This window comes from Nanorana parkeri, unplaced genomic scaffold, assembly GCF_000935625.1.
Source record: "Nanorana parkeri isolate BGI_ZX_2015 unplaced genomic scaffold, ASM93562v1 scaffold79, whole genome shotgun sequence".
NCBI classification, from domain to species: domain Eukaryota; kingdom Metazoa; phylum Chordata; class Amphibia; order Anura; family Dicroglossidae; genus Nanorana; species Nanorana parkeri.
In genome coordinates this window covers 1,862,216-1,889,389 of record NW_017306347.1, presented here as the reverse complement: position 1 = coordinate 1,889,389, position 27,174 = coordinate 1,862,216, and the positions used below count along the sequence as shown (strand labels likewise).

Genomic DNA, 27,174 nt, shown 5'->3' with positions numbered 1-27,174 from the left:
ATGGAAGAAAATTATCTGATAAATGCCTCTGAAGGTGTTCTGCTGGAACATGGACTGTCCGTTACCAACTGTCGGGGTAAAAAGCTGGAGGAACTCGTCGTTTTACACTTAGGCAAGCTGCTCTTGAAGGGGGTGAATCTTCTACAGCATTGTACGTCTCTGAAGTTCTGCACCTTGGCTGATAACTACATTACAGACATCAGCGCTCTCCAATCATGTGTACATCTTGTTAAGTTGGACTTGCATGGAAATCAGGTAAATAAGCATACGTATTCTCAGCTGAACTCAAAAGCACAACATTGTTAACATAACCCCCTTCCCTGTATGATAAAGGGACAGGGTAAAGCTTTAAAATGAGCTGAGTGGGACCCAACAGACCCGGCAGAGATGATGGCAGCGCCAAAGGGTAGAGCAGCGAGGTACAGCTTTAAAATTCGCTTTGTGGGACCCAAAAGAGGTGGGAGGAAAATATTGTGATGCCAAAGGATAGAGCAGCAAGGGTCTGACCAGTCCCATGTTAATGAGGAGCAGTCTCGTGTTAATGAGGAGCTGTAGGCCAAAACAGTCCTGTACACAGGTCAGTGTTGTAAATCAGCAAAGAGCCGTGTGATATTGCGGTCTATGTTTCTGCTGGCCGGATTTACCCTGAGTTCCTGTGAGAGTTCCTGTTCTTAACAGCTCCAACTCTCTTAGCTTGGCTTCCCTGAACTTCCTGTCTAATACATGTTCTCAAGGGGCAGAGCAGTCTCTAGCTGCCATCCATCTACTAGCTTGGAGAAGGAAAGATGGAGAAGCAAGGGGCAGGGGAATGGATTGCCTTGCTGTGCCTGTGTGTTTGTGGATAGCATTAGAGGATCCCCTGCACACCATACAGCGCTTGAACCAAACGAAATATCCGTTGGTGCTCGAATTGACGTTACGGATGGCGCCTTGTAGCACTCCAAGTAAAGATAGTAATGTGCAAAAAGGATAGCACTTTTATTGATCCGTCACATGCGTCAAGAAGCCAATGTTTCGGGGCTGCACAGGGTCCCTTCATCGATTATGATGTGGCCCTGATGAAGGGACTCTGCGCGGCCCCGAAACGTTGGCTTCTCAACGCATGTGACATATCAATAAAAGTGCTATCCTTTTTGCACTTGTGCACAAGTGAGTGCTGGTGACTACTATCTTAATTTGTGTGTTTGTGGAGACAGACAGCTTTCTAGCACACACAAGGGTGGCAACATAGGACGTTGTAAGGAGACACCCTAAACAGGATATCAGTGCCAGTGCTCAGGGGACCAGTTGGCTCAACAGGAAGCTAAAACTTAAACATCATGGAGCAACATCCATTGTAACGGATTTCATCAGCATTTCAAATCACTTAAAAATATTGTGACTTTATTATTACTTTATGCAGATGACATTATGAAGCCCCCCCCCCCCCCATGCAAAGGTAATTTCTGTTTTTCCAGCTGTAATAGGGCTTTACCAGACAAAAGGGAGCAAATAAAAGAAGTTCACTGTTCAGGTTTAAATACAATTTAATTACTGTTCTTTCCAAACACAGCTTTGTTATAAAACTATGTCTCCTCCTGCCTTTTATAGCCAAAGAGTAGAGCAGCAATATACAAATGATACACAGTGCACAAGAACTGTGTAGGTGTAATAGAAAAAAAATATATAATGAAAAAAACTCTCTAAAGTCAGACGCGGGGTATGAGGTTACAGAGTCTCCACAGAAGATGGAATTCAATGACTGCATTTGCAATAAAAGCGGAATTTTCTTTTGTGTATCTAATAACCAGCATATATACTGTATATATATACACACTGAGTGGCCAGATTATTATGACCACTCCATCAGTACATCCACGAGATGACTCCATGAGATGACTTTGTTGGGCCGCCTCGTGACTCCACGAGATGGTGAAAGGTGATGCGAGGAATCTGACACGGCATTGTTGCCCTTCTGTTGTCTTGTACTAGTCTTGCCACTCTCCGTTCTGCCCTAACATTGACTAGTCGCTGACGGCCACAATTCGCACGTTCAGACCCAGATTTTCGGCTGACAGTTCGGTCTTTAAACACTTTAACAACAGCTGCTCTTGATTTAGAGCGGAGACTGCGAGCCAGGCCTTCTAGTCCAACATCAGTACCTGACCTCACAAATGGTCAAACATTCCCATAGACACACTCCTAAACCTTGTGGACGCCTTCCCAGAAGAGTTGAAGCTGTTATAGCTGCAAATGGTGGGCCAACTCAATACTGAACCCTACAGACTAAGACTGGGATGCCATTAAAGTTCATGTGAGTGTAAAGGCCGGCATCCCAATACTTTTGGCAATATATGTATATATGTATATATATATATATTTTTTTATTTTATTATTATTTTAATATAGGCTTCCTTTAATTAGAACCTTTCTCGCAGGAAGCAGGAGGACTCATAAGGCGACTCTCTAACTTTTTTGGGCATTAGACACATTTAAAGGGAGGATGATGAAAAGAGTTCCCAGCGTCTCATTTATTTTTAGTGAGCCAAGCAGAGAAGCTTCCCGTGGAAGTACAATAGGAACAATTTAATTGCAACAGCATAATTTATCTCCTCTCAACTTTCTCCCAGCTGACAGTACTTTTTAATCAGGTCCATGAGCGCGAACAGGTGACCGCGTTGTCCATTGTTGCATGAATGAAGAATGTTTAACATAAAGTCATTTAAATGTACTTTTCCTTCTCTGCAGATTTTTTTCACGCAATGAACCTGTCAGGTCCTAAATACGGCTGAGCTGACTGGCGAATGCTAGTGAAGCGTACTGCTTTGTGATGCATGCAAGTACCTAAATAAAAAAGCACCACTTTAGACCCCCCCGTATTCCAGGGCCAGTCTGAACATGGGGCTGCAGTCTTTGCCTGAGTTGGCAGTTAAACTCCTTCCACCCAGGGCCTGGATTTCCCACAAGGCCAATCGTGTCTCGGGGCAGCAGGGAGTAGAGCGGCTGCAGGGGTGTGGAATTCCTATCTCCCGATGCCCGGGACATTCAGTTCCGGGCGCCGGGCGGGTAGTTGTCTTCTACCCGCAGGCCTAAATGTACAGTGCGGAAGCCGCCGCTTGTTTTGTACAAGTGATCTCGGCGATGTTGCCAAGATCACTCGTATACAGCCTGCATACGGGGGGGAGTAGTGAGGAACCTGGCATTGGGGCAGCAGAGAGAGTAAATCTGTCCCTGCCTCCACCCCCTGGCGCTAAGCAGCGCTCTGCCAACAGGCCAACGCGGAAGCTGCCGTTGGCAACCAAGGTGGCAGTATTGGAATGCTGGCTTGGTGTCAACTGGACCCAGGTCCCCAGAATAGGCATTGCTTGGAAGATTATCATAGGTACTTGTGGGCACCAGAAGGTGCCAGTTTTTAGGAACTGGCAAGTACTCATTAAGGCAAAGCTCCAAAAGCTGGCACAGAGCAGGGAGGAGAGAAACTTTTAGGAGGCTTAAACAGGGCGGGGAGGAGAGCGCTGTCAGCGGTGTCACAGGAGGCTGAGCTCTTCTTCCGCACCACCATGCTCAGCCTCCTGTTGCAGGCAGATCAGGATGGACAGCACTGCAGGGGGGAGACAGCTGTGAGTTGTCACAAGAGGCTGAGCCGGCGGTGCGGGGGAGGAGTCAGCGGTCAGTGGTGTCACAGGAGACCGAGCTCTTCTTCCCTAACCGCTCGCTCAGCCTCCTGTGACAGGCAAGTCAGATGAAGAGCAGAGTACAAGTGCTTAGCGTTTAGAACTGATCATTGAGTGTTTGTAAATAACTGAGGACATAGTATGTTTACTGTGTCCCCAATTATGAATGAACAGGAAGTGTTCTACATCACTTCCTGTTCATTCATGATTGTGGACATAGTAACTCATACCATCTCCACAGTTTATGAATGGGCAGGAACACTCAGTATAGAGCAGGGGTCAGCAACCTTTTACACACCTTTGAGAGCTCATAATGTTACCTAATTAGAGAGCCGCCTCTGGTCGCGTGCCAGCTGTCAAGGTCTCGCGTGCCAGGCTGGGCACGCGTGCCGGGGGTTGCTGACCCCTGGTATAGAGGATTCCTCTTAATTCATAACAGGGGCTGCAGAAAAAGAGATTGAGGACTCTGTTGTCTGTTTAGACCCCTGATATTTCCCCAGAGCCCCTGACAGTAAAAAAAAAAAAAAAAATATTAAAAAATAATGTAAAAAAAGTTTGAAAAAAAATAATTTTCGATTTCGGCCTGACAAATTTTTTCATTTTCAGTTTCAGTCAGAAAATTCCATTTCGGTGCACCTCTAGTTTAAATCCAGCCCAGCATACAGCTCATATATCCCTATATTAAAATATCAGCCATGTTGTCTGACACCGATCACATATTTTTTGAATTTTAGATACAGAATATTCCTGGGATGGAATTCTGGAGACATCTGAAGGACCTGAAACTGCTGTACCTGCACAACAATCGCATTGGAAATCTGAGCAATGTGCAATCCTTATCCGCTTGTCCTGCACTCTTAGGTCTCACCCTCTATGACACGCCACTGAGCTTGCAGAAAAACTACCGTCATATCGTGGTCAACAGTATATGGTCACTAAAAGCCTTAGACCACTTTGTTATTTCCGATGAAGAAATTATCGAGGACTGGACCCTGCAAGGCAGATTCAAAGCACTGAGCCCTGAACTGCAGCTGAACATTGTACCTGCTCCTAACAAGGTATGCTAGGCTCGTTCAATATTATGATGTTAATATACTGTATATATACAGAGGACAGAGAGAGAGTGGGGGAGAGAGAGGAGAGAGAGCAAGAGAGGGGGGAGGATGAGAGAGAGAGAGAGAGAGAGAGAGAGAGAGAGAGATATTAAGGCCTTGCTAAAATTAGCACATTTTTATTTTACAGTGGGTGGGGGTGGAATGTGTCCAAATAGCTTATATATCTTTTATCATGCAATAATGTTAATAAAAACTAATGCTACGGTGAGCTATTGGAGAAAAGATGGAGTCTATTTATAACCAATTCACAGAGCTATTCACCCTTACAAATTTTCTTTTCAGGTCAAATGTAATACTGCATTTTGCCCACCAGATGGAGCTGAGGAGCGTAGGAAATAAGTATGTATTTCTTATGCTCCTCAGCTCCATCTAGTGGCCATAATCCAGTATTACATTACACTCAACCTGAAAAAAATATATCTAAGAACGTTCATTTAACTTTTTTTGGAATTATTATTATTATACAGGATTTATATAGCGCCAACAGTTTGCACAGCGCTTTACAATATAAGAAAGACATTACAATACAATTCAAGACAAGATGGTAATGAGGGCTTACAATCTAAAGGAAGGGGCCAGTGATAAATGAGGAAGTAGCTGTGCAGGGATAAATTATTATTATTATTCACACAGAACAAACATTTAGAAAGATTCGTAGGGCGAATGGTTCAGCGAATCGGTTATAAATAGAGCCCATGGAAACCAACAAACAAAAAAGGAGAGATGGGTTCATGTTTCTTGAAGTATAGCCTCTGGGGGGTACTGTGGTTTGTTTGAAAGCTAATAAATACCTGGAAGTGTTACACATACAGATTTCTTGACATGCATGCACTTAACATAAAGCAAATATATCTGATGCTAGCTCCACTTTAAGGCCAGCTCCAGACGTATCTAATCCTCATAAGTATTTACATAGACACATATGCGAACCTCTGTTTGGCAGACTTGTAGTATCCATTATACAGCCCTTCTGAGCAGGAAGCAGAGCATGCATAGTAAGCAAATACATATGTGTATACGTCTATACATACTGTATATGTATATAATTACAAGGTATGGATAGAAAAAAGGCTTCAAAATCAGAGCATACATTGATACGATTACCTCTTTTATGTTGGTATCTGGCACAGTAAAGCCTTCAACTTGTCCATTTCATCACATATACCTAAAATAGGACAAATATTCCTCAATTCAGGACAGTGACCTGAGCCATGCAAATCATTCCTGTACGCCCCATCAGCCAGATTTATATCCATAACCGCTGGTGTGGTATATAGTGCAAATATCACCTAATATTATAGAGCCATTTATTCCAAACTTCATACAGCTGTTTCAGGTTTTTTGGCCATCATGAGTGCAGTGTATAGAAACCATGGCTTTTAGGCAGGGTCATCCCTATAATGAGGCAGCCTCAGAAGGTTAAGCAAAACAAACGACAAACGCACTCAACAATTTGTCACCGCACTATAAGAGGTGCCTTGGCGCGCCAGTGCGGCTTTCACATCCTCTGCAGAAGCCGTGTATCGAAACCTCTGTTATTATCCTTAGTGGTGAGACAAGTTGTTTTACATGCTTGTGAGTGTGCCATGATGCCTTTCTACAGCCTCAGAAGGTTGCCTCAGGCACACGGTGGTGGTGTGGGGCAGCAGGTGTGCTACTTTCTGGCCAATGCATCCCTGTGATGTTGTGGACGGCGTCCCATCCTGCTCATTGATGTCACTGGTTGCCAGGAACTGAGCAGGATTCTCTGGCTGGCTTCCTACCCAATCCCTGGCAACTAGTGACATCAGTGAGCTGGGCGGTACGCCGGCAAGAGGTACTGTGCACCACCTTTCCCCACCAGGAAACATGCCATTTTTTCCTTGTAGCTTTCTCAGGAGGCCGTGGAGACATATATACCTAGCTGATGTAGACCAACACAAAGAACAGATTGCGAAGCACATACACTCCTTCATTACAGACAGGATGCAATGGGATGGGTACGGGGCATCCTGTCTGCAGTGAAGGGGCATGTTTTTGCTATACTGGTCTTGGATGAGATTGTCCTGTCACGATGACTACGCCGCCCTTGTTGCCTCTCCTGCGGCCTCCTGGGGGGATGGGGAGTTTCTGTGTAGATGTGGGTATGCTTCTTAATTTGTTCTATGTGTTGTTCTACGTAAGCTGGCTATATATGTCTCCACGGCCGCCTGAGGAAGCTACTTTGTAGCAAAACGCGTTGACGAAAGGAGCTTTTTGACTGAATCCACGCATTGAAGAGCTATATGCTTTCATCCTCTAACAAGGGACTATTATGTTATATGATTATAGCACATTATCATGGAGTTTTCACCCTCCCAGCATGGTTTTAATGTATTTTTTATTCAATTTTAACCTATGCAAATACAATTATTGTTTTTTATCGGATATATGTTTCGGCTGCCTGGTTATACCTGAAAAGCCCCCAAGTCTCTTTTTTGGTCCTATTTATGCCTTTATAGGGGTGTGGTACCAGAGGTAATCCCATTAGTTGATATTTGTATGTGCTATTGGATAGCAGCTGTTTTTGAGCTTGTTAGAAGTACGGCCATGTTTTTTTTCCCCTCGCTGCCCGGCTCATCCTCCTTTTAACTCTCAGACAGCCCTCTTCAGCAGCAGACGTTAAGTGATACATTAGTAAGCTGGTTATGTATGAGTAAAGGTCAGGGAGTTCCCGGGGGACCCCGGCACTCAAATTCATTGTCCTTTCAATGATCCAGTCTGGCCTTCCTTCACTGCATGCGTACTGCAGGCTGTCAGGTCTGTGCGGGGCTGAGAGCAATTTGTGTACAATTTTCAGTACGTCGCGGACAATATGTAACGCCATCTGTAAGTTTTCCGTGATAAATGTCGCAATTATACACCGGAGTTTGATCGAAAACGGTTGTTTCCTTATATTTATGGTATGTACACTGTAAGAACATGATGCCTTTCCCTCGTTTCCTTCTCTTGCACAGCAAAATATGCATCCAACCACCTTTATGAGAACAATTCACCTTTTTAAAGAGTAACTCCAAGCAAACAGATGAATACACAGATTTAATATATAGACAATGGCCAAAAATAGATCTTTCTATCCAATCCTGAGGTTTACACAGCTCTGCCACACATCACAGCCCTGTCTGGCAGGGCAGGAGACCTGATTTCCGCTGCTGAAGTTCAGTAACAATTACAGGTCTTGTCCTCTAACTGGATAGGAGGAGAGAACAGAGTGCTGACTTCATCAGTGAGCTGCTGCCCTTATATTGTCCAATAAGAGGCGTTGTCTAAGCTGTATTGCCGAACTGCCTTGGAGAAAAGTAATGTGACCTATCTGTCATACTTTTCCTGTATTATAAAAGGTATTTGTGTGTATAGCTTGCAGTAATGTACATTATATAGAGGGGAGGTCTTTGACCCTCTTGTTTCATGACCGATTAAAAGCAATAGACTTTCTACAGCAGGGGTGGGCAACTCCGGCCCTCCAGCTGCGCTTTAACTACAAATCTCAACACACTTCTGTCTCTGGGAGTCATGCCTGCAACTGTCAGTCTTGCAATGCCTCATGGGACTTGTAGTTGCACAACAGCTGGAGGGCCAGAGTTGCCCCACCCCTGCTCAACAGTACTGATTGGTAACCAGAAAACATGTGACCTGGGCTGCCTAGCCTGGGGGCCGGGAACAGTTATTATCCATGGCAAGAATTAGATACATTGTTACTCAATGTAATAAAGTGATCTGGTAAGGTTGACATGTACCTAATGGATTCGTGTGACCTGCGAGTCTTATTGGCAAGTCCATTTTAAATAAGCATACATTTCCATTGCATATGACCTTATTGTGTTGCGTTGCAGGAGATCTCCGTGCAGAGCGAAAGCAAAGATACGAGCAGAATCATTACAAAAATCAATTGCATTCTGGCCTCCTCTTCTCCGGTGCTAATTGTCCAGAAATGGATACGAGGGTATTTAGTGCGGCGGAGAACGGGGTACGTAGAATGCTCTCCGATCGTTTTATGTTTGTTTGGAGCGGGCCGAGAAAACAAGAAACACATTTCAGAAAGTGGTTTATGTTCCCATAAAGCATATGAGCCCTAGCGTCCCATGAACATGCTGCTGTATAACAATAATGGCCTTCTATAAAGAGCCCGCACCTCCCTGAGCCCCCATCTTTTGGGGGAAATAAACTGTTAAGTAGTCAAATCTGGAGGGCATGAGTGCTGCGGAAGGGAACTTTTTCCAACGACAATAACAAAATCTTTGGATTTTTAAGCACTGGCAATGGTCAGAAGGACGAATAGAGAAAGAGAAACAAACAACATTAAAAACTATTTTCTCCACTGTATCAAAAATTTTAAAAAAATTAAAAATGGTCTTAGATATACTTTAATTTTGCAAAGGTTAAAAATAGAAGCAAATTAAGATAAATTTGAAACAAAGTTGATTTTTTTTTTTCTATTTATTTACTTTTCAAATAAAAATTTTAAAAAATAATTCAAACCAGTAACAGGGTCTCTTTAAATTGAAAACAAAGAAACAAACAAAGAAAGTTAACAGTTCTTAGACGAGCACTTTTCACCTTTGCGTTGTTCTGCTGCTTTGCCGCTGTTGTTTTGTTGACAGCCTGGGCCTGCCTTGTAGTGTCAGCTGAGCCCATGATCTGGATAATACTCCGGCGGCTTCCTCTGGGAGTCGCCTGTCTGAGTGAAGAGTAAGTAGCAGCAGCAGCAGCGGCGGAGGAGCTCGGAGAGCGGGAGGAAGGCATCTGAGAGATAGCTCACAGCTAAATAGAGCGCTGGGATTTCGGGAGGAGTGATAGGGGTATAAAAAAGAAAAATGAAGTATCCATATACAAAATAAAATAGGGAAGAGAAAATCCAATCTGCGCTATGGCTGCAATGCGAACATTTCTTTAAGGATGTGTAGGTCACAGTGAGACTTTTTATCCCCCATCTATTACCCGGGGCTTAGAATATTTGCACAGTATACTAAAAATAATATGTCGCGTGTATATTTGTAGCCTTATTTTTCAGCCGGGGAAGCGGAGGACAAAATTGCATTCCCAGCGGAAGAGAAGTCAGGAGGAAGATGGGAGGAAACCTCTAGTAAAGTCCGGATTGATAGATAACGTTACGGACCTCCGAAACGGCGGAAAAATGCCCGCCATTATACAGGTACGGCATCCATGGCCCTTCCATGACACTGCGACTGGCGCTTTATTCATTTCAGCATTATAAGATGGGAAAGGAACCTGTGACCACCTTTTGAAAATGTTTACTGCTTACCTGGCTAACTGCTTGCCAAGTGTGCAGCCAGTGAAGTAAGAATTCCTGATCTTATACTTGTTCCTGCACAGTGATTCAGGAAGTGTTGAAACTTTCAGCAAGAGGTTGGCATTGGCAGCCTACATAAATAGGTACATAGGTATAGGTTGCCTTTAAAGCCCGGAAAAGAAAACTCCCCTAGCATGGGAGCTGCCCACAGTTGATCCAGAGGAAGGCAAAACCCCTCTTACAAAGCAATGTCGATTTTTGCCCTAATAGGAGAAAAAAATTCCTTACTGATCCCCAGTGGCGTCACTTGGGGGGGGGTACCTGCACTGACAGTCATTTTGGTGTCAGCCCTCTGAAAAGTCGGGCACTCAGTCATGGACCGAGATTGCGACCGTTGAACGAGAGAGGAGGGGACCCAGTGGTATACCTTATGACGTCCCCTCCTCTCTCTGGCAGTGCCCAGCACCAAGATATGCGCTGACATCATAGCAAAGTGCCACGCGGTACCCGTTCCTGGTGACACCCCCGTCTCGGGACGCCCCTGCAATCAAAAAAATTAGAATTATGTTTACCCCCATCTGGAGCCCGTGGTGCCTAGGAAAATGTGACATTACACTCCTTCCGGCTAGAGAATACAGAGCATGAGAAGATGCCCTGGCAATGGACAGAAGTGCTGCTTGCGAAATTTTGCCTGCTCTCGGAATCTTCTTGGAAGGGTGGTCACGTCATTCCCAGCGATTCGGAAGACGGGGGTTAGGTGAATATCCTGTAAAGCTAACTTTTTCTTTATAGGTACATGTTACTCCCCCCCAGAGTAGAGGGTTTGTGAAGGGGGCACAGGCAGTGTAAAGGTGGCCATACATTGTATGATTTTCATTTCTGGCACGAACTCGTTCGGTTATACTTGGACTTCCCCATGAAGCATAGTCAAATATCAATTTCGGAAATCGTTCGATTTGCCATACTAACCAACCAATTTTTGACGAACCCCGCAAATAATTTCCTTTTGCTCATTTGCTGTGTTCTTGCTGAGATTTTCGACGAACGAAAACCCCACTGAACGAAAATCGTACAATGTATGGCCACCTTTAGGGAGAGACGAGGTCAGATGGGCATAAGGCAACAAGTGGCCGAGATGTCAGCCGGCACGGTGTGCTGTTAGTCGCCCGTGCTGCCGCCGCCTCCCCCCCCCATGCCATACTACACCTGAGGCTTTATGGGTGGTGGCGGTGGTGGAGGCGCAGAATGGCCTTGGGCTTCACTCCCTCTTTGCTTGTCATGGCTCAGCCACAAAGTTCCCAGGTATGAGTATATCTTTCTGGGGTGGAGTAAGAGCATAGGTTATCGGGAGGCAATGTCACTCTGTCCTGAATGGGCAACTGACATCATTCATCTCAAGAAAATTTACCAACAAGAGCAGAAAATGTACCAATAGGAGCAATTCAACAATAACAGCAAGTCAATTGCAGCCATTTTATTCTGACAGGTCCCCATTAAATAGAGTGATCCATTCTAAATTCTTTTATTTTTTTATATTCCAAAAATAAAACTTTTTAGAGTTATTATTTTACTTTATTCTTTTAAAGTTTATTGATTAACAAAAATAAAGTTTAAGTAAAAAAAAAAAATCTGCAAGAAGCGCAGACAGCTGGTTTAGGCTGATGTGCGGCTTTCATTATAGATCTGAGCTCTATGTAAGTTTGTAAGCAATACTCTGTGACCTTGGTAAAGCCGTGGACATTAGACTCTGTGACATTGCCGGGTGTAAGGACGCAGCTTCACGAGGCCTTTTTCTATCATAAACATTTAACAGCCCATGAGACAAGTAAACAGCACTCCAGATACGACGCCAGTGAAGCATATTACGGTTGATTTGTGGAAGATACAGCGCGACGTGCGACAGGTGAGCAGCAGAACTTGCTTGTGTGTTTTATCTCCCTCCTAAAAGGGTCTACGACTTTCCATATAGCTTAATCCAGCCTTGCCTTGATCCTCAAAAATGATCTACCAACCCCTTCTCTAAAATCTTATTCTTTATTATGTTCATTTCCCCAAAAAAAACATTTCTAATATGTTAAAACTTGCAGCTTTCATTAAGCTAATACCTGGTAAGGTACCCTGTTCAAGCACTTCCTGTTAAAGGGTGACAACACTCTGATCCAGTCTCCAAATGGGGCTGCTGCGTTGTCACCATGATACATGGTGACAAGTTAGACTACAAGTGGTCGTTTCAGTACGCAGGCCCAGTCCACTATTATCCCTATTGCTATTACTATCCCTATTGCTATTACTATGCCTGTTAATTACTAATTACTATTCCTCCTACTATTACCATCCCTATTACTATTCCTATTACTGTGCCTGTTGCCATCACTGTTACTATCCCTATTACTATTACCACCCCTATTATTATTCCTATAACTATGCCTATCACTATTACTATTAGTATTACTATCCCTATTGCTATCACTAACACTGTTTTGTTGCATGAGCAGAAACAACAATTTCAATTATATACAATGGGGGGAATTTATCAAAACTGGAGCAGACTAAATCTGGAGCAGATTTGCACTGCAACCAATCAGCTTCTCTCTTTCATTTTTAAATCTTACCTGAACAAACTGAAGAGAGAAGCTGATTGGTTGCCATGGGTAACTGTTCCAGATTCTTCTGCTCCAGTTTTGATAAATTCCCCCCACTGTATGTATTTCTCTTATTACAACACTGGGGATGATCATGTGTTTATGGAAGGTAGCCCCTCCCGCTTTGCACTCTGTTTGTATAAGTCACTGCAGTGGCATGGCCTCATTTCTACAGTCAGCTCTGCAATAGGAGCGCAATGTGGGCAAAACTATATTGGAAGTATAGCGGGGCTTTCAGTATGAATGGTTCCAGTTTCTGCAGATGCCTGCCTTCCTCAGCTTCCTCCACAGTTTGATTTCAGTTTATTGTGAATCGCAGACCAGTTGTTAATCAGCAGTAGTGACTTTTATTCCTTTACAGCATTGCATAACGGAGGAGGTCAGGAGGATTTCCCGGGCACAGCCAACTCAGTCGTTCTCGAGCCTGCAGGCAACAAAAACAAATGTGTGTGTAATGTATGATTTATGATATAAATATATGGGCAAGCATATATTTTGTTGACATTGTTTTACCATTCCATCCATCAACGATTGTACGTTATTCTACATAATTCTGTGTGTATTCCATTACCGTATACTGATTCGCTACTAATATATATTTGTTGGAGCTTTTATTTTATTTTTTCATTGTTGCAGTATGCGTTTTATAAGGCAATGAATGGCTTAAAAGCATACAGAATTCATTTGAAGAAAGCTATTTAAGCTGCTTGGATTTATCAGCTTAAGTTTAAATACTCATTCTGCCCGCTGAAGCGGAACCTGGTTCCAATCTATAAACAATAAAACTATGATGAGAGTAAGACTCATAAATTCTCCATTGTACACTAAAAGGAAAAATTAATGTGTGCCTTTGCATATGTGTAAACGATCTGCTGCGATCGCTCCTTCCGACTCCTGGCGGCGCGCTGTAATTCTGGATATTGACACAAGCTTATGTACATACCGTATATCCTGCATTCGCTCAAAGGGTACCTGGAAGACAAAGCCCGGGCCGGTGTCACTTTATTCTTCTACCTGTTACATTCGTTGTGCTTTCTTCATTCTTTTTCTTTCGTATCGATTTATTAGCTGATTATTTGTATCGCATTTATCTTATTTAGGCATATCATTCCAAGATATTATCCAGCACGCTATATTATAGAGCTATTTACTTTGCACATGGTGGTCCAGGTCAGATGGGGAAGATTTTAGGTTGTCAAGTTGCATTGGAGCCTTGTTTGTTGGCACAGCATGGGGCTAACCATCAGCATTATAATTTGTAAAAAGTGGGTGTGGCTTCCGGTGGTGCTAGATCTCATATGCTTTGTCTCCTTCTATAAGGCCTTAGGGTTCCATCTCTCCAAGTGCAATGACTTTGCAGCTCTTAAAGCAAAACACACTAAGGGGGTTATTCACTAAGCTGCCGGAGGCAGCCTAGTGAATAAATAAGTCGTAGTGAAGTGAGCCGAACAACGTTCGGCTATTCACTACAGCTCAGTATGGCTGATTTCAGCCGTACATCGGCTGATTTCAGCCGTACAGTACAAAAGGACTTCGACCCAGCTGATGCAACATCTGGATCGGCTGAGCCGAAGCTCCGACAGCTCACTCGCTGCCGTTCGCCCCTATTCTCATAGGGGCTGAACGGCAGTGCGTGAATATCTGAATGCCACCGAGCGGCATTCAGCTCGGCTATTCTGCTCGGTACCTCCGTGATACAGAGCAAAAAAGCAATTCCATTAAAAGAGTAAAAAAAAATAATAATAAAGTTGTAAAAATATTTTTTAAAATGTAAATAAATGTTAAATCTAAAAAAAATTAAGATTTAAAAAAAAATTATTTTAAAAAAAAGGACAATTGGGCGGAGCTAGCAGTGACAGCTAGCTCTGCCCATCTGTTTCCTATTGGCCGGCACCTGCTAGAGTCTTCTAGCAGGTTCCAGCCAATGAATAACAACTGGGTGGAGGTGGCCCGTGAAGTTGGGGTTGGCTCTGTCCAGTTGTCATTGTTTAATGACAGTTCAACGTCCCCAGGTCATTTGGGGACGCTGATCTGTCATTACAACTGGGCGTAACCAGCCATGAGATCACGACTGGCTCTGCCCAGCTGTCATTTGCGAGGCATTCGGTCGGCCTTTGACCGGCTGATCGCCCCGCTTCGGCTGTCACTTCAGCTCAGTCGGGCCGAAGCATATGCCTTCGGCTCAGCTGAGCCGCACGGCCGCCTTTGACAGCTATACAGGCTATTGTGAATAATCCGTACAGCATCCCTTCGTTTCAACTGAACCGAAGGGCTCCCACAACCGAAGCTAGCCAAAGGATCAGCGGAATGCTTCGGTTGATCTTTCGGCTAGCTTTGTGAATAACCCCATAAGTGGTGTGTTTTAGGAAACATAGAACAAAGAAAAAGCAGGAACAATGATTAAGTCCAAGTAAGAGTAAGTAAGTCAACTTATTGCCAAAAAAGCCCATGCGTTTATAGAACATATAGTTACCCTCTTCATCAGGGCTTCACTGATTTAGGAGATTGGAATACACAGACTGTAGACAACTCTAAATTGTAGATAGATTTAAAGTACAAATAAAGGCAATGGCAATATTATGACAATTATTACGATTATGTATTTATTATTATTATGACTATTTATTATTATTCAGGATTATGCAGGGTTTATATAGTACCAACAGTTTGCACAGCTCTTTACAAAATGGAGGGAGACAGTACAGATACAATACAATTTCACTACAGGAGGGTTAGATGGCCCTGCTGAAGAGAGCTTAGAATCTAGTCGGAGGGGCAAATTATACAAAAGGTAATCATTGTGAGGGATGAGCTAATAGAAGAAGAAGGAGGAAAGTTATTATGTTGAGGTGGGATCAGCTTCCCTGAACATATGAGTTTTCAAGGACCTCCTTGAAAACTCTTTATTTCTTTTGTTTTTCGGACTTCAGATCCAAAATTTGATTCGGTTCGTTAATTAGATTTCGGATCCGTACGAATTTTCATTCTGAAACAAAGTCACATAACCGTGCCTGTAATGCAATCCCAACAGCCAAAAAAAAAAACCCTCATCTGATTGGCCAGAGAATGGTCACATGTCCATGTTGTCCTTTATTTACATAACTATATTAATATGCAGGTCTTACCTGAAGCAAAACTGACCCATGAGCTTAGGAAGCAAAATCAACAGCAGCCTGCTCAATGTGTCATTGAATGTGGACATGAGAAGTACAAAAATGACACTGCATTAAAAACAAGCAAGGATCGAGGTATGTTGTTAACCAAATCCTGTTTTCCAAGAAAACCCCTCCCATTTCTTGCTCTTCCTTTTTCCTTCCATTCCCTTTCCTTTCTTCTTCCCTTGCTTTTCTTTCCTTTCCTTTCATCTTCCCTCTCTTTCTTTTCCTTTCTTCCTCACACTATTTCCTTCCTTCTTGTCTTGCTTTATTTTCTTTCTTGCTTTTCTTTCTTTCTTTCTTTTCTCTTCCCTTCTTCCTTCCCTTTTTTCTTTCCTTCATCCTTCCCTTTTTCCTTTCCTTCCCTACTTCTTTCTTCCCTTTTTTTCCTTCCCTACTTCTTTTCCCTTTTTTCCCTTCCCTCCTTCTTCCTTCCCTTTTTCCTTTTCTTCCCTACTTCTTTCTTCCCTTTTTTCCCTTCCCTCACTCTTCCTTCCCTTTTTCCTATTCTTCCCTTTTTTCCCTTCCCTCCTTCTTCTTTCCCTTTTTCCTTTCCTTCCCTACTCCTTTCTTCCCTTTTTTCCTTCCCTACTTTTTTCTTTCCTTTTCTCCTTCTTTTTTTCTTATATCTTCTTATTTTCCTATCTTCCCTTCTTCCTTTCTTCATTCTTCACTTTTGTTTTCTTATCTTTTCTCTTTTTTTCTTCCTTCCCTTCTCCCTCCATTTCTTTTTTTTCCTTCCTTGCTTACCTTCCTTTTTTTCCCTTCCCTTCTTCCCCCTTTCCTCTCCAAATACAAATACTGGTATGCTAATAATATTGTTATCATATAGATTCAGATTCAGAGCAAGTAAATGAGAACGAATTCAGCCTTTCCGGGCTAAAAGCAATTTTCCATGAATCTAAAGATCTGTTATCCAATGAAAAGTCAGCAAGAGACATCCGTGCTTCCATTCGAGAAATCCATTCAACAATAGAAGCCAAACGGGATGCAGCAAATCTGGTGAAAGATCCTGTGGCTAAGAGGCGTTCCATGCAACACAGCCATTTAGTTAACCTGTTGCCATTATATGCTATAGACAAGGCTTATGAGAATCAGAAGAAAAATAATAAAGTAATCCAAAAAAGAAATTTGGTTGTTCAGATGCAAGCTGATAAAAAACAAGGAAAATATCGTATTGAAGAGTTTTTGGCGGCAAAAAGAAAACAAACCATGACCCAAAACCAGATAGACTGCGAGAAACTACAGCAAAGTGCACAGTACAATCTCCTGGATAAATCCAACATGGTTGACAACGTCAAATATCGGCATAAACAATTTCTTTATGGAAAGGAGGCCAGAAAATTAGAAAACATATCGGCCAGAGAATTTAACACCCAGCACACTTCTGTGACCAAAACTTTAATGAGGCATGATCGGCTAATAAGGTCTCATGAAGAAGTGCAAGGGAAAATGAAATTTGTGCAGGGTTTAAAAGAAGACCAGGAAAAGCAGAAAAAGTTCATCAGACGTCTCCAGGAACACAGGTAGGATATATCTTCAGTCATTACGGATTGCAAAATTGCAACAATGTAGCTAGGAGTTGAAGGCTGGAAGGTGGAGGCAGAGGGTATAGGATTAGTCAACACTATGACCTGTAGTCTCCCTGTAGCTGATCTACACCCATTACTAGACATGTGCATTCGGATTCGGACGAACCTGCAAATCAACAAAAATCAGTTGATTTGGCGGTTTGTCTGAATCCGAAATAACGAATGTAATATATCCCCGAATATACTAAAACGACATTCGGGCATACATAAATTTGTTTGCTGCCACCCTGTTCTGCACATGCCCGCCGCCATCTTGCAGCATATGACGTCACATGACTGTGACGTCACATGATGAACAAGCGGCCGCCGGCTCGTTCCGCGCATGTGCGTTGCCATTTAGTAGATCTAGGTCTGCACCAAGATGGCGACGCTCAAACATGCGGGCACTGCCATCTTGGTGTATACCAAAATCTACTACAAAATGGTCGCCGCTCGTTCTGCTGTTTCAGTATGCGGTTTCGGAGGCTCGTTGCCTCAGAATCCGAAACAACATAAACATTTGTTTCCTTTGACAAAGTAAATGAAAACGTTTTTCGTTTCCATTTGTTTCATCTGAAAACAAATGTTTTGGTTTTGCACATGTCTACCCATTACTGACTTACCATACCTTGTTCTACACAGTGCCCTTGTGTGGAGGCGGCCATCTTGCTAGAGGCAGGGTTTTGCTTCCTTATGTCAGAGCCTCCAGCTAGGAGAAAAGAGAGCTGCACAGTAATGACATCACAAATAGAAGACTCCTGACACTAGCAGTCCCTTAGCGCTCACATTATAGACATACAGCTATTAGGCTGTAGGCACAGCAGTGCCTAGGCACCCTCACATACTGCAAAGTTCAATGTTATTGGAAAAATTCCAGACAAAAAAAATAAATTTTCGGGTACTGCTTACGCTTAACTATTATCTCAATTTTTTTTAACTCAAAGGGTGTTTTTTTCTGAAATAAACCAGAGTTCCTGTTACACGGCCAGAATGGATGCATATCATGCTTAACGCGGTTATTTAATTGATTGTTTCGTCTAGTATGTTGTTCACCATTTACAAAGCCCTAGACCAGGAATCTTGAGATGTGACCATGTGCATTAGTCTGTTTAGAAACATTGACAAGGCAATTATATTTCTGTTTAGACCTAACGATTTCTTGTTAGGCCATAGGACATCACACACTACTTACATTCACCTATAATGGCATAACATATTCTTTTTTAACTGGGGGTCAATGCTTTTGTCTCTGCCTCACTCTTTCTTTGTTTACTGTTATCTAAGTTCGCAGAAAGCACAAGGGCAGCTTATGGAAATAAAGGATTTCATTTTTCATGAAAATTCTTGTATTATTTAAGGGCCCATTTACACTTCTGTGTTGCAGTAATGCCTGTGTTGCTGCACATTAAATGCTTTGCTTCATTGAGGTACCATTAATTTTGAGGCCAAACGTGCCACAACTCAAGGTAGGGCATTGCATTAAAATAAGGGTCATGTGTGCATTTAAGCACATTAAGATTTGGTAGCCCATCTATTTTGAAGGGGTCGTTTCAGCATATTAGGCAGACATGGTCCACTGTGGTCACGAAGAAGAACCCCAGCCTAATCATAGCCCCAACTTTTTGAGATGAGACAGAGGGAAACCTTTTAGTATAAATAATCTAGTCAAGGGACACTCTCCCAGTTACACGGACCATAAAGAATTGGCACACCAAAAAATGATTGGTGGAAAGGAAAATGTAAATGATATAAAGATGGTGACCATTCAGGGTCGATACTTTGAGTCACTAACCCAGAACAGGTATGCACATAAGACTTCTGATACCTGTATACTTGTTCCAGGCCAGTGATTCAGAAAGTACTGACAGCAGCAGGTGAGCATAATAGCCAGGCAACTAGCATAATTAGAAGGACTTCATCAATGGTAGCCTCCGCATTTCTCTTTGAAAGGTCTTCTTTATGGGTCTGAAAACGCTAAAGTTGAAGTCAATGATGTAACATACTTTAAAGAGTTAAACTGATACTTCTATTAATTGCAGGCAGCTGGTGCTCCAGGTTGAAAATGCTTCGGAAAAGTTTGCCCTGGACTCTCTCATTCTTCAGAAAGCCAATGGCAGGTTGCAGGATGCCCAAGGTCATGTCACAGCCATGAAAAGTCAGCATGTTATAGCAGAAGCCATGGATAAAGTCCCTGTCAAGCAGCCTGTTCCCAAGGAGACATATCTAAAACACTGATGCACTTAAAACAGAAAAATATTAATATTGTCCGCTGGTATGGAGCTTTCCATGTAGTCCCACCATTGACTTCTGCTTTTTCACGAAGCAGAAGTCACAATTCCATATTTTCCATGCAGTGCCACCTGATGGTGAAAGATGATGTTCCCTTTTCTCTGGTAATCTCTAAAGTGTACCTAAAGTCAAAAGTTTTTTTTATTACTTTTCAAAATATTTTATTGGTTTTTGACATTTTTCCAAAAAGGAATGTAACATTGAAACATGAGTGTTTACATATACATACATGAATGTCTTAAGCGTATACATTGAATTACATAATAAAACTGAACTGACAGTCTTGAGACAGCCACCGAGGGGACTAGTCGGTATATAAGCAAAAAATTCACATATAGCATCTTTAGGTGGCCACCAGAAAAACTTAAGGGGGTTATTTACAAAGCTGCCGAAGTCAGCCGAGTGAATAACCCAGCCGAAGTGAAGTGAGCTGAACTACGTTCGGCTGTTCACTCCGGCTCAGTACGGCTGATCGGCTGCCCTCGGCTGCACTTCGATCAGCCAAACATGTTCTGCATGTTCGGCTGAGCCAAAGTGCAGAAGGACTTCGACTCAGCCGATCCAACATCTGGATCGGCTGAGCCAAAGCTCCGGCAGCTCACTCGCTGCCGTTGGCCCCTATTTACAAAGGGGCCAACGGCAGTGAGTGAATAGCCGAATGCCGCTGAGCGAGTTAATGAATTATCAGCATTTTACATGCCACAGCAAAGTACTTCGTCCTCATTTTACATATAACAGCACCTTAGCCCATTGAAGGAACTGAGGGTGTAATACTCCCTTTTGTTGCACAGTTCCATTAAAAAAGAACTCCTGGAAGCACCCTAAATTTTGTAATCGTGTTATTTGCTTTACACGATTTGTGTTCCAATAAATCAAATATTTTTTATAAATGCATAATTTGTACTGTATCATTATTTATTTGGTATTTTGTCCATTGTAAATGGTTTCTCTTATTTTTAGATGTATCCAGTTCTCTTGTTTCCTGAAGGTTTATCCAAAATGCAGGCAAGTTGAGGTAGTTTTCAGTTTTCTGATTTTGGAAATGGATATTCCTGGCTGGAGATAAGGTGTCTATTCTGCAGAAGGGGGGTAGCTTAGTATTATTATTATTACATAGTATTTCTATAGCGCCAACAGTTTGTGCAGCGCTTTACAATATAAGGAAGACATTACAATCACAATACAAATCAAGACAAGATGGTAAAGATACACAACATTTATATTTAGCCCTGATGGAGAAGTCTTGTAACCCCGAAATGTTTTGACTTAAATAATTTATACTGCAGAAGGGGGTTAGCTTAGTATATACACAGGGTTATTCACAAAGGGGTGCAGAGTTTGGAGAAGGCAGGAGAAGTGAACAATCTAGACCAAAATAGCTAATTTGGAAAAACTCTCCAATTCAGCTCCCTTTCCAGTTCAGCTATGTTGTCCTGGATTGTTCCCTTCTCCCGCCTTCTCCAAACTCTTCACCCTTTTGTGAATAACCTTGACAATGTTTCTATTTCACCCTGGGGAAGGAGAAGCCTTGTAGACCCAAAATGTGTTGACTTAAATTGTTTGTACTGCAGAAGGGGGTTAGCTTAGTATATACAATGTTTATATTCAGTGCTGGTCGACAAAAAGTCTTGTAGCCCAAAAACGTTTTGACTTCATTGATGGAGGAGGAAAGTTCAAAACAAACCTTTATATTTTGTTTTCGAAAGCTCAGTTAAAGCTTGGAACAGACTCCCAGAAAAGGTAGGGAGTCAATCAACAGTAAGTCAAGTGAAATATGTTTAGTGTTAAACAATAACCAAAAGAGACCCCACCAGCTTGATGGACAACTTAATCTTCTATGTTGCTACATAAATACACTTGGACTCATATTCCGGGGCAGTAGTACTCTTGTTCTCTCTACACTTCCAGAAAGTACTGAAGCCATTGGCTGAGCACAATAGCAAGTAGACATGTAAGCTGCGGAAAAATTTACTTTGGATATTTCGGAATTCGGGATTTGGATGCGAAATTCGGACCGGGTTTCGGACTCGGACAAAATCGGAATTTTCGTTAGTTTCGGATGAGTTTACGAATATACGCTACGAATGCCACAGAAAACCATATACAGATATTAATACTAAAGCTGAATCTCCCAGAACCCGAATGGCATTCAGGATCCGAATTTCCGAATTGCATTTGGGAGCTCCCGAATGCCCTTCGGGTCTGGCAGCCGCAGCTTTAGTAATATATGTATATGGCTTTCAGACCCGAATGGCATTCAGAAGCTCCTGAATGCGATTCAGAAATTTGGATCCCGAATGCCATTCGGGTCTGGGAGCCATATACATATATTACTAAAGCTGAGGCTCCCCGAACCCGAATTACATTCGGGCGCTCCCGAATGCAATTCGGAAATTCAGATCCCGAATGCCATTCGTGTCTAGAAGTCTCAGCTTTAGTATTGTATATAGACATGAAAACTGAATCGAATATGTGACTTTTCTGGCCAATCAGATGTGTTTTTCCGTTTAATGCATCCGAATGGGTAACACAAATTTTCGTTACGGCTCCCATGTTGCCGTAACAAAAATTTGTGTTACCCATTCGGATGCATTAAACTGAAAAACACATCTGATTGGCCAGAAAAGTCACATGTCCGATTCAGTTTCGTTGTTTAATGATATTCGGACGGGGATACGAAATTCGGAAACGGAAATTCGGATTTGGACACACTGGGATGCATTGAGATTCGTAAATTCGGATGTGTCCGAATGTCCGACTTTCGGAAAATTCGAATCGCACATGTCTAATTTTCAGATTGAGGTCCCGTTTTCAAGGGTTTGTATTCTTTTACTGAATATTATTAGATATTGTTTACCACATGGAGACGGATCCACAATACCCGACTTCTAAAATGTCCTCATTGTTTTCCTCCTGTGTAGGGAAGTGTATCCTGTGATTGTCATGTCAACGAATGAACCGTCCTCTCCTGAGATTCCCACCACTTGTCACTCTTGTGAGGTTCAGCGCTAATTTTTTCCATGCAGCTCTCAGTTGTCAGTCCCCCCCGCTGTCTATGAAAATCACACAGACGCACTTTCTGGAGGCTTGCTTTCATTCCTCACGCACGATTAATTCATTGACAATGTGAGACAACAGCTTATTCATCAAAGTCATACGGGAATGGCGTGTGTGCCCTCATGCTCCAATGATGGAGATTCTCTGCCATGCACAGTGAGGGCAGGAAGATGGCCGAGCCCCCATGAGAGTTGCCCCCTAAATAAATGTAAAAAAAGAATTGTCATTCCTATTGCAGCAGAAATTAGGTTTGAGCTCCTGTTCTGTCTCCAGGTCCTTATGAGGGATAGCTCAAAGAAAACCTGTTATGGGAGTAACACCCAGGCTGCCATCACTGAATGCTAGTTGCCTGGCTGCCATGGGCATGTCCCAGGTCAGTAAATACTTTCCTTGTCGCACTCCTTACCGAATGTCCTTTGTAGTGGTGGTGGTGGTGGGGGGTGTTCGTAGTGACTGCAGATGGCGCCGCAAATATCAGCAATTATGTATAGATGTCACCAGCACACCAACATCCTTTAGGATAACCAAGTGTTCATTTATTGAAGATTCTTGTCATATAAACAAGTGCATTCGGGGCCGCAGAGGGTCCCTTCATCAGGCTTAGCATAGACTAAGCCTTCTCTTCAAAAAATGAACACATTCTTATCCTAAAGGATTTTGGTGTGTTGGTGACATCTATACATGTTCCAGGTCAGTGACTCAGACAATTCAAGTCCATAGATCAAAATTAGGAATAACATTTTGGTGAAAAGCCTTGGAGTCAATGAGAAAGGCGAAATTAAAGCATGTCTAGATCCAAAAACAAATATGTAATATATTGCAACACGTTTTAGATGTGGTGGCTGAATTAGCTTTCTTTTTATAGGCTTTTTTTACCTTTAGTTTCAACTGGCGATACTTCCAGGAACACACAGTTGACAATCCTCACTTACTGTACTCTATCGGTAGAGAAGCAAGGTTGTCACCCTAAGCCAGACTTTCTCAACAAGGGTTCAATGGGATCCTAGGGTTCCTCCAAAGGTTGCTAGGGGTTACATAAGCAATAAGCAATTTCTATCTCTCAGATAAATAACCGCTGATACCAATGATATTTTAGCTGTCTGTAATGAAGACTTTCTTCCTAATGACTACCAGTGTGAGGTGGGCTTTGCCCCAGTGACAACCCTGGCCTGTGCAGAGTGGCTGACAATTAGAAACACAGGTGATGCTTCTCCCACTGTCCACCAATGTAAGGGGGTCCTTCTGCATTGACCTCCAATGTAAGTGGGTCCTTCTCCACTGACCTTCTATGTAATTAGGTCCTTTTTCAGTGACCTCCAATGTAAGGGAGTCTCTCTCTACTGACCTGCAATGTAAGGGGGTCCTCCTCCACTGACCTCCTATGTATCTCATATGTCATCTTACTGTCCATACTGATGTACCGTGAGCTGAAGATACAATTATTATTAGCAGGGTTTCCCTGAGAGCTGAAAGTTATTGGAGGGTTCCTTAATATTGAAAGGTTGAGAAAGGCTTAAGCTGCTCTTCTGCTTTGGTCTACACACCTCTCCATCTCCCCATCTCCACTGAATAAGGAGGGTGGGGGGGGGGGGGTTCTGTTAACAGAAGATAACTGGGAAGGCTGATAAAATAGTTTGAGATTGTAGTGCAGTGTATAGGAAGTTATACTGACCCTCCTCCCATTCCCCCCTCCCCCCTGAAAAAGGGGGGGGGGGGGGGGGTGTTCTGTTAACAGAAGATAACTGGGAAGGCTGATAAAATAGTTTGAGATTGTAGTGCAGTGTATAGGAAGTTATACTGACCCTAGATTTCTGGCAGGGAATTGTTTCAGTATTTGCATTAAAAAAAACGAATGCACCCAGCACGTCTAAGGACTGGTAAGATACAATATATACAATTTTTGTTCTTGGGTTTAGATATACTTTTAGGTGGCTTTAAGGGTGTAATGGACTTTAAATGGCTCATGAGGTCTATTGGAGCTTTAAATGGCTACTTTAAACTACCCTTGTGCCATAAAAAGACCCCTCATTAGCCTCAAAACTTTAAAACTCAAAACAGAAAATAAAAAAAGAAGACATATAAAAAATAAAGCAACAGTACACAAATAACAGTCAGATACACAAAAACAAAACAAAAAAACAAATACACAAAACAAAGAGTGTTATTCACAAATCAGTGAAGGGTTTGGAGAAGGCAGGAGAAGTGAACAATCTAGGACAGTGGTCGCCAACCAGTGGTCAGCGAGAACATTTTGGTGGTCCGCAATTGCCCCCTGGGCACCTCTGATGCCGTGCAGGCTGGGCCGTCATTGAAGTGGCACGGAGGCTTTCTCAGTTACTCAAGTTTCCAGGTCAGTTATGTTGTCCTAGATTGTTCCCTTCTCCAAACTCTTCACCCTTTAGTGAATAACCCGGTGAGTGAAATAAACAAATGCACTTTAACCACCTTAGTATCGGAGCAATTTTTTGGTTTTTGCACACACACCTAATACAATCTGAATCTTTGAACAAAAAATGACATTAGACCCCAAATAATTACGTGTTTTCTGAAAGCAGAGGCCCTGTAAAATAAACAAAAATGATAGCTGTATTTTTTTATGTTGCACAATATTTGTGCAAATGTTTGTTAAATTCGATATTTTTAGGAAAGAATTGTTAATTTTAGTGCGTACAAACACAATTTAATACCCAGTTTTTTGTAAAATGTAAAAGATGGGCTCATATAAAGTAAATAGATACCAAACATGTCAAAACATTAAAATTGCGCATACCCATGCAATGGCGAAAAACGATTGTACTGAAAATTGTCCATGGGCGACACTGTAAAAGCCTTGACTGCTAATCTAGATTAGAGTTAACAGGGAATTAGAGCTCTGGAATAATTGCTCTCACTCTGATGTTCATGGTGATACTGTGTGTCGCAATCGTTGTGTATGTACAATTGCATGTCCTATGTGGACGTGTTTATTCAAATGCAGATGGCAGGGGCGGTGAGGTTGGTTTTATCGTTTTTTTAAAATTTGTATTTATTTTATTATTTTTTACTTTTTAAGCACTTTTTACATTTTGTTTTTTCACTTAACTTAATTGCTAACTCACATGCAGCAGCAGTCATGATTTTGGTATAACCACTTCAGAATGAGGATATATACATACGTATGGTGGTCCTGAAGTGTTTAAATACATCCAAAAAAACCCTCTCAATAAATAAAAAAAGACACTGACGGCATCCCTGATGAAGGGGGTTTTGTTTTGTACTTTGCACCACTACGATCATTAAAGTTTTAGACTTTTCCACTCTCAGTCGTTTGCACTTTTTTTTTTGGGGATTGTCTTGGGCATCCAGTGGAAACTCCCAATGGTAGAGAGCAGCTTTAGAAGACCCAGGACCTTATTAGGCCATATATTCCCGCACATCGCTGTAACAGACTCATTGCAAATTATCGCAAACGCTTGATTGCAGTTCTTGCTGCTAAGGGTAGCCCAACCAGTTATTAGGTTTAGGGGGGCATGTGGGTTTGGATTTTGTTTTCCCTTAATAATAGAAACCTTCCTTTAAAAACTGCATGTTGTGTTTACTTGTGTTATCTTTGACTAATATTTAAATTTGTTTGATGATCTGAAACATTAAAGTGTGACAAACGTGCAAAACAATTACAAAACAGGAAGGGGGCCAACACTTTTTCACACAACTGTATGTTCTAGCGCCTAGCATTTTCAGGGAGACAACAGCAGTGGCAACCCCCAAAATTCTATCATGACAGGTTTCCTTTAATCAGGGCCCCCGCATGTCTACAGAGCCGCTGAGGGTAGCAGTTGGCTTTCTGAACACGCAATGAATAAATTATGCAGTTGAAGTTTAATTTACCTTTTTTTTTTTTCTTTCTGCGGTCGTGAAATCACAATCATTCGCGCTTGCTGGTAGAGAGATTTATTATGCAAAATCTCATGCGGACATGTAAATGTAAATCATATATGTTGTACATACATATGACTGGCGATTTCACGCTCGTTACAGATGAAAACACGCACAGCTGACTATGTCTTTTTGCAATGCTGACACTATATCATTATGACGGGCTTCCATTTCTTTAGTATAATACTTATATATTATTACACATTTTCTAGTTCCGAACCAGAAGGGGAACTAAATCTTCCTCCAGGTATTTTAAAATAGAAATGTATTTATGTCAAATAAACACTTTGAAGATTTGCATTTATTTTGGTTTGGAATTCATTATAATTTTAGTGGTTCTAAACATACAACGATCTGTGTTATTTTATAAACTCCTGTTCCTTGTTTCTTGTTGAGTTTTTCTAACTACTGAGTGATTTACAGTGACCGCTTTCCTTAGGTGTACCTGCAGCTTTCTACCCTTCCAGGTGTGTTGAATACCGGTTTTACACCCCTCCCCCCCTTTGCT

The 27,174-nt window shown here is 42.2% G+C and overlaps 1 protein-coding gene and 1 long non-coding RNA gene across 2 annotated transcripts; both read left to right on the top strand.

Moving 5' to 3' along the window:
• On the top strand, positions 1–19,640 carry LRRIQ3 (leucine rich repeats and IQ motif containing 3). The gene is made up of 7 exons (XM_018576860.1): positions 1–255; positions 4,388–4,711; positions 8,620–8,753; positions 9,785–9,938; positions 15,798–15,927; positions 16,667–17,360; positions 19,445–19,640. Exons 1-7 carry the CDS (start codon positions 1–3, stop codon positions 19,638–19,640), a joined length of 1,887 nt encoding a protein of 628 aa, XP_018432362.1.
• LOC108804943 lies at positions 9,895–13,120 on the top strand. Its single transcript, XR_001942387.1, has 3 exons — positions 9,895–9,938; positions 11,851–11,940; positions 13,041–13,120. It is a non-coding gene; the product is annotated as an uncharacterized LOC108804943 (long non-coding RNA).
• Positions 19,641–27,174: the final 7,534 nt, after the last annotated feature.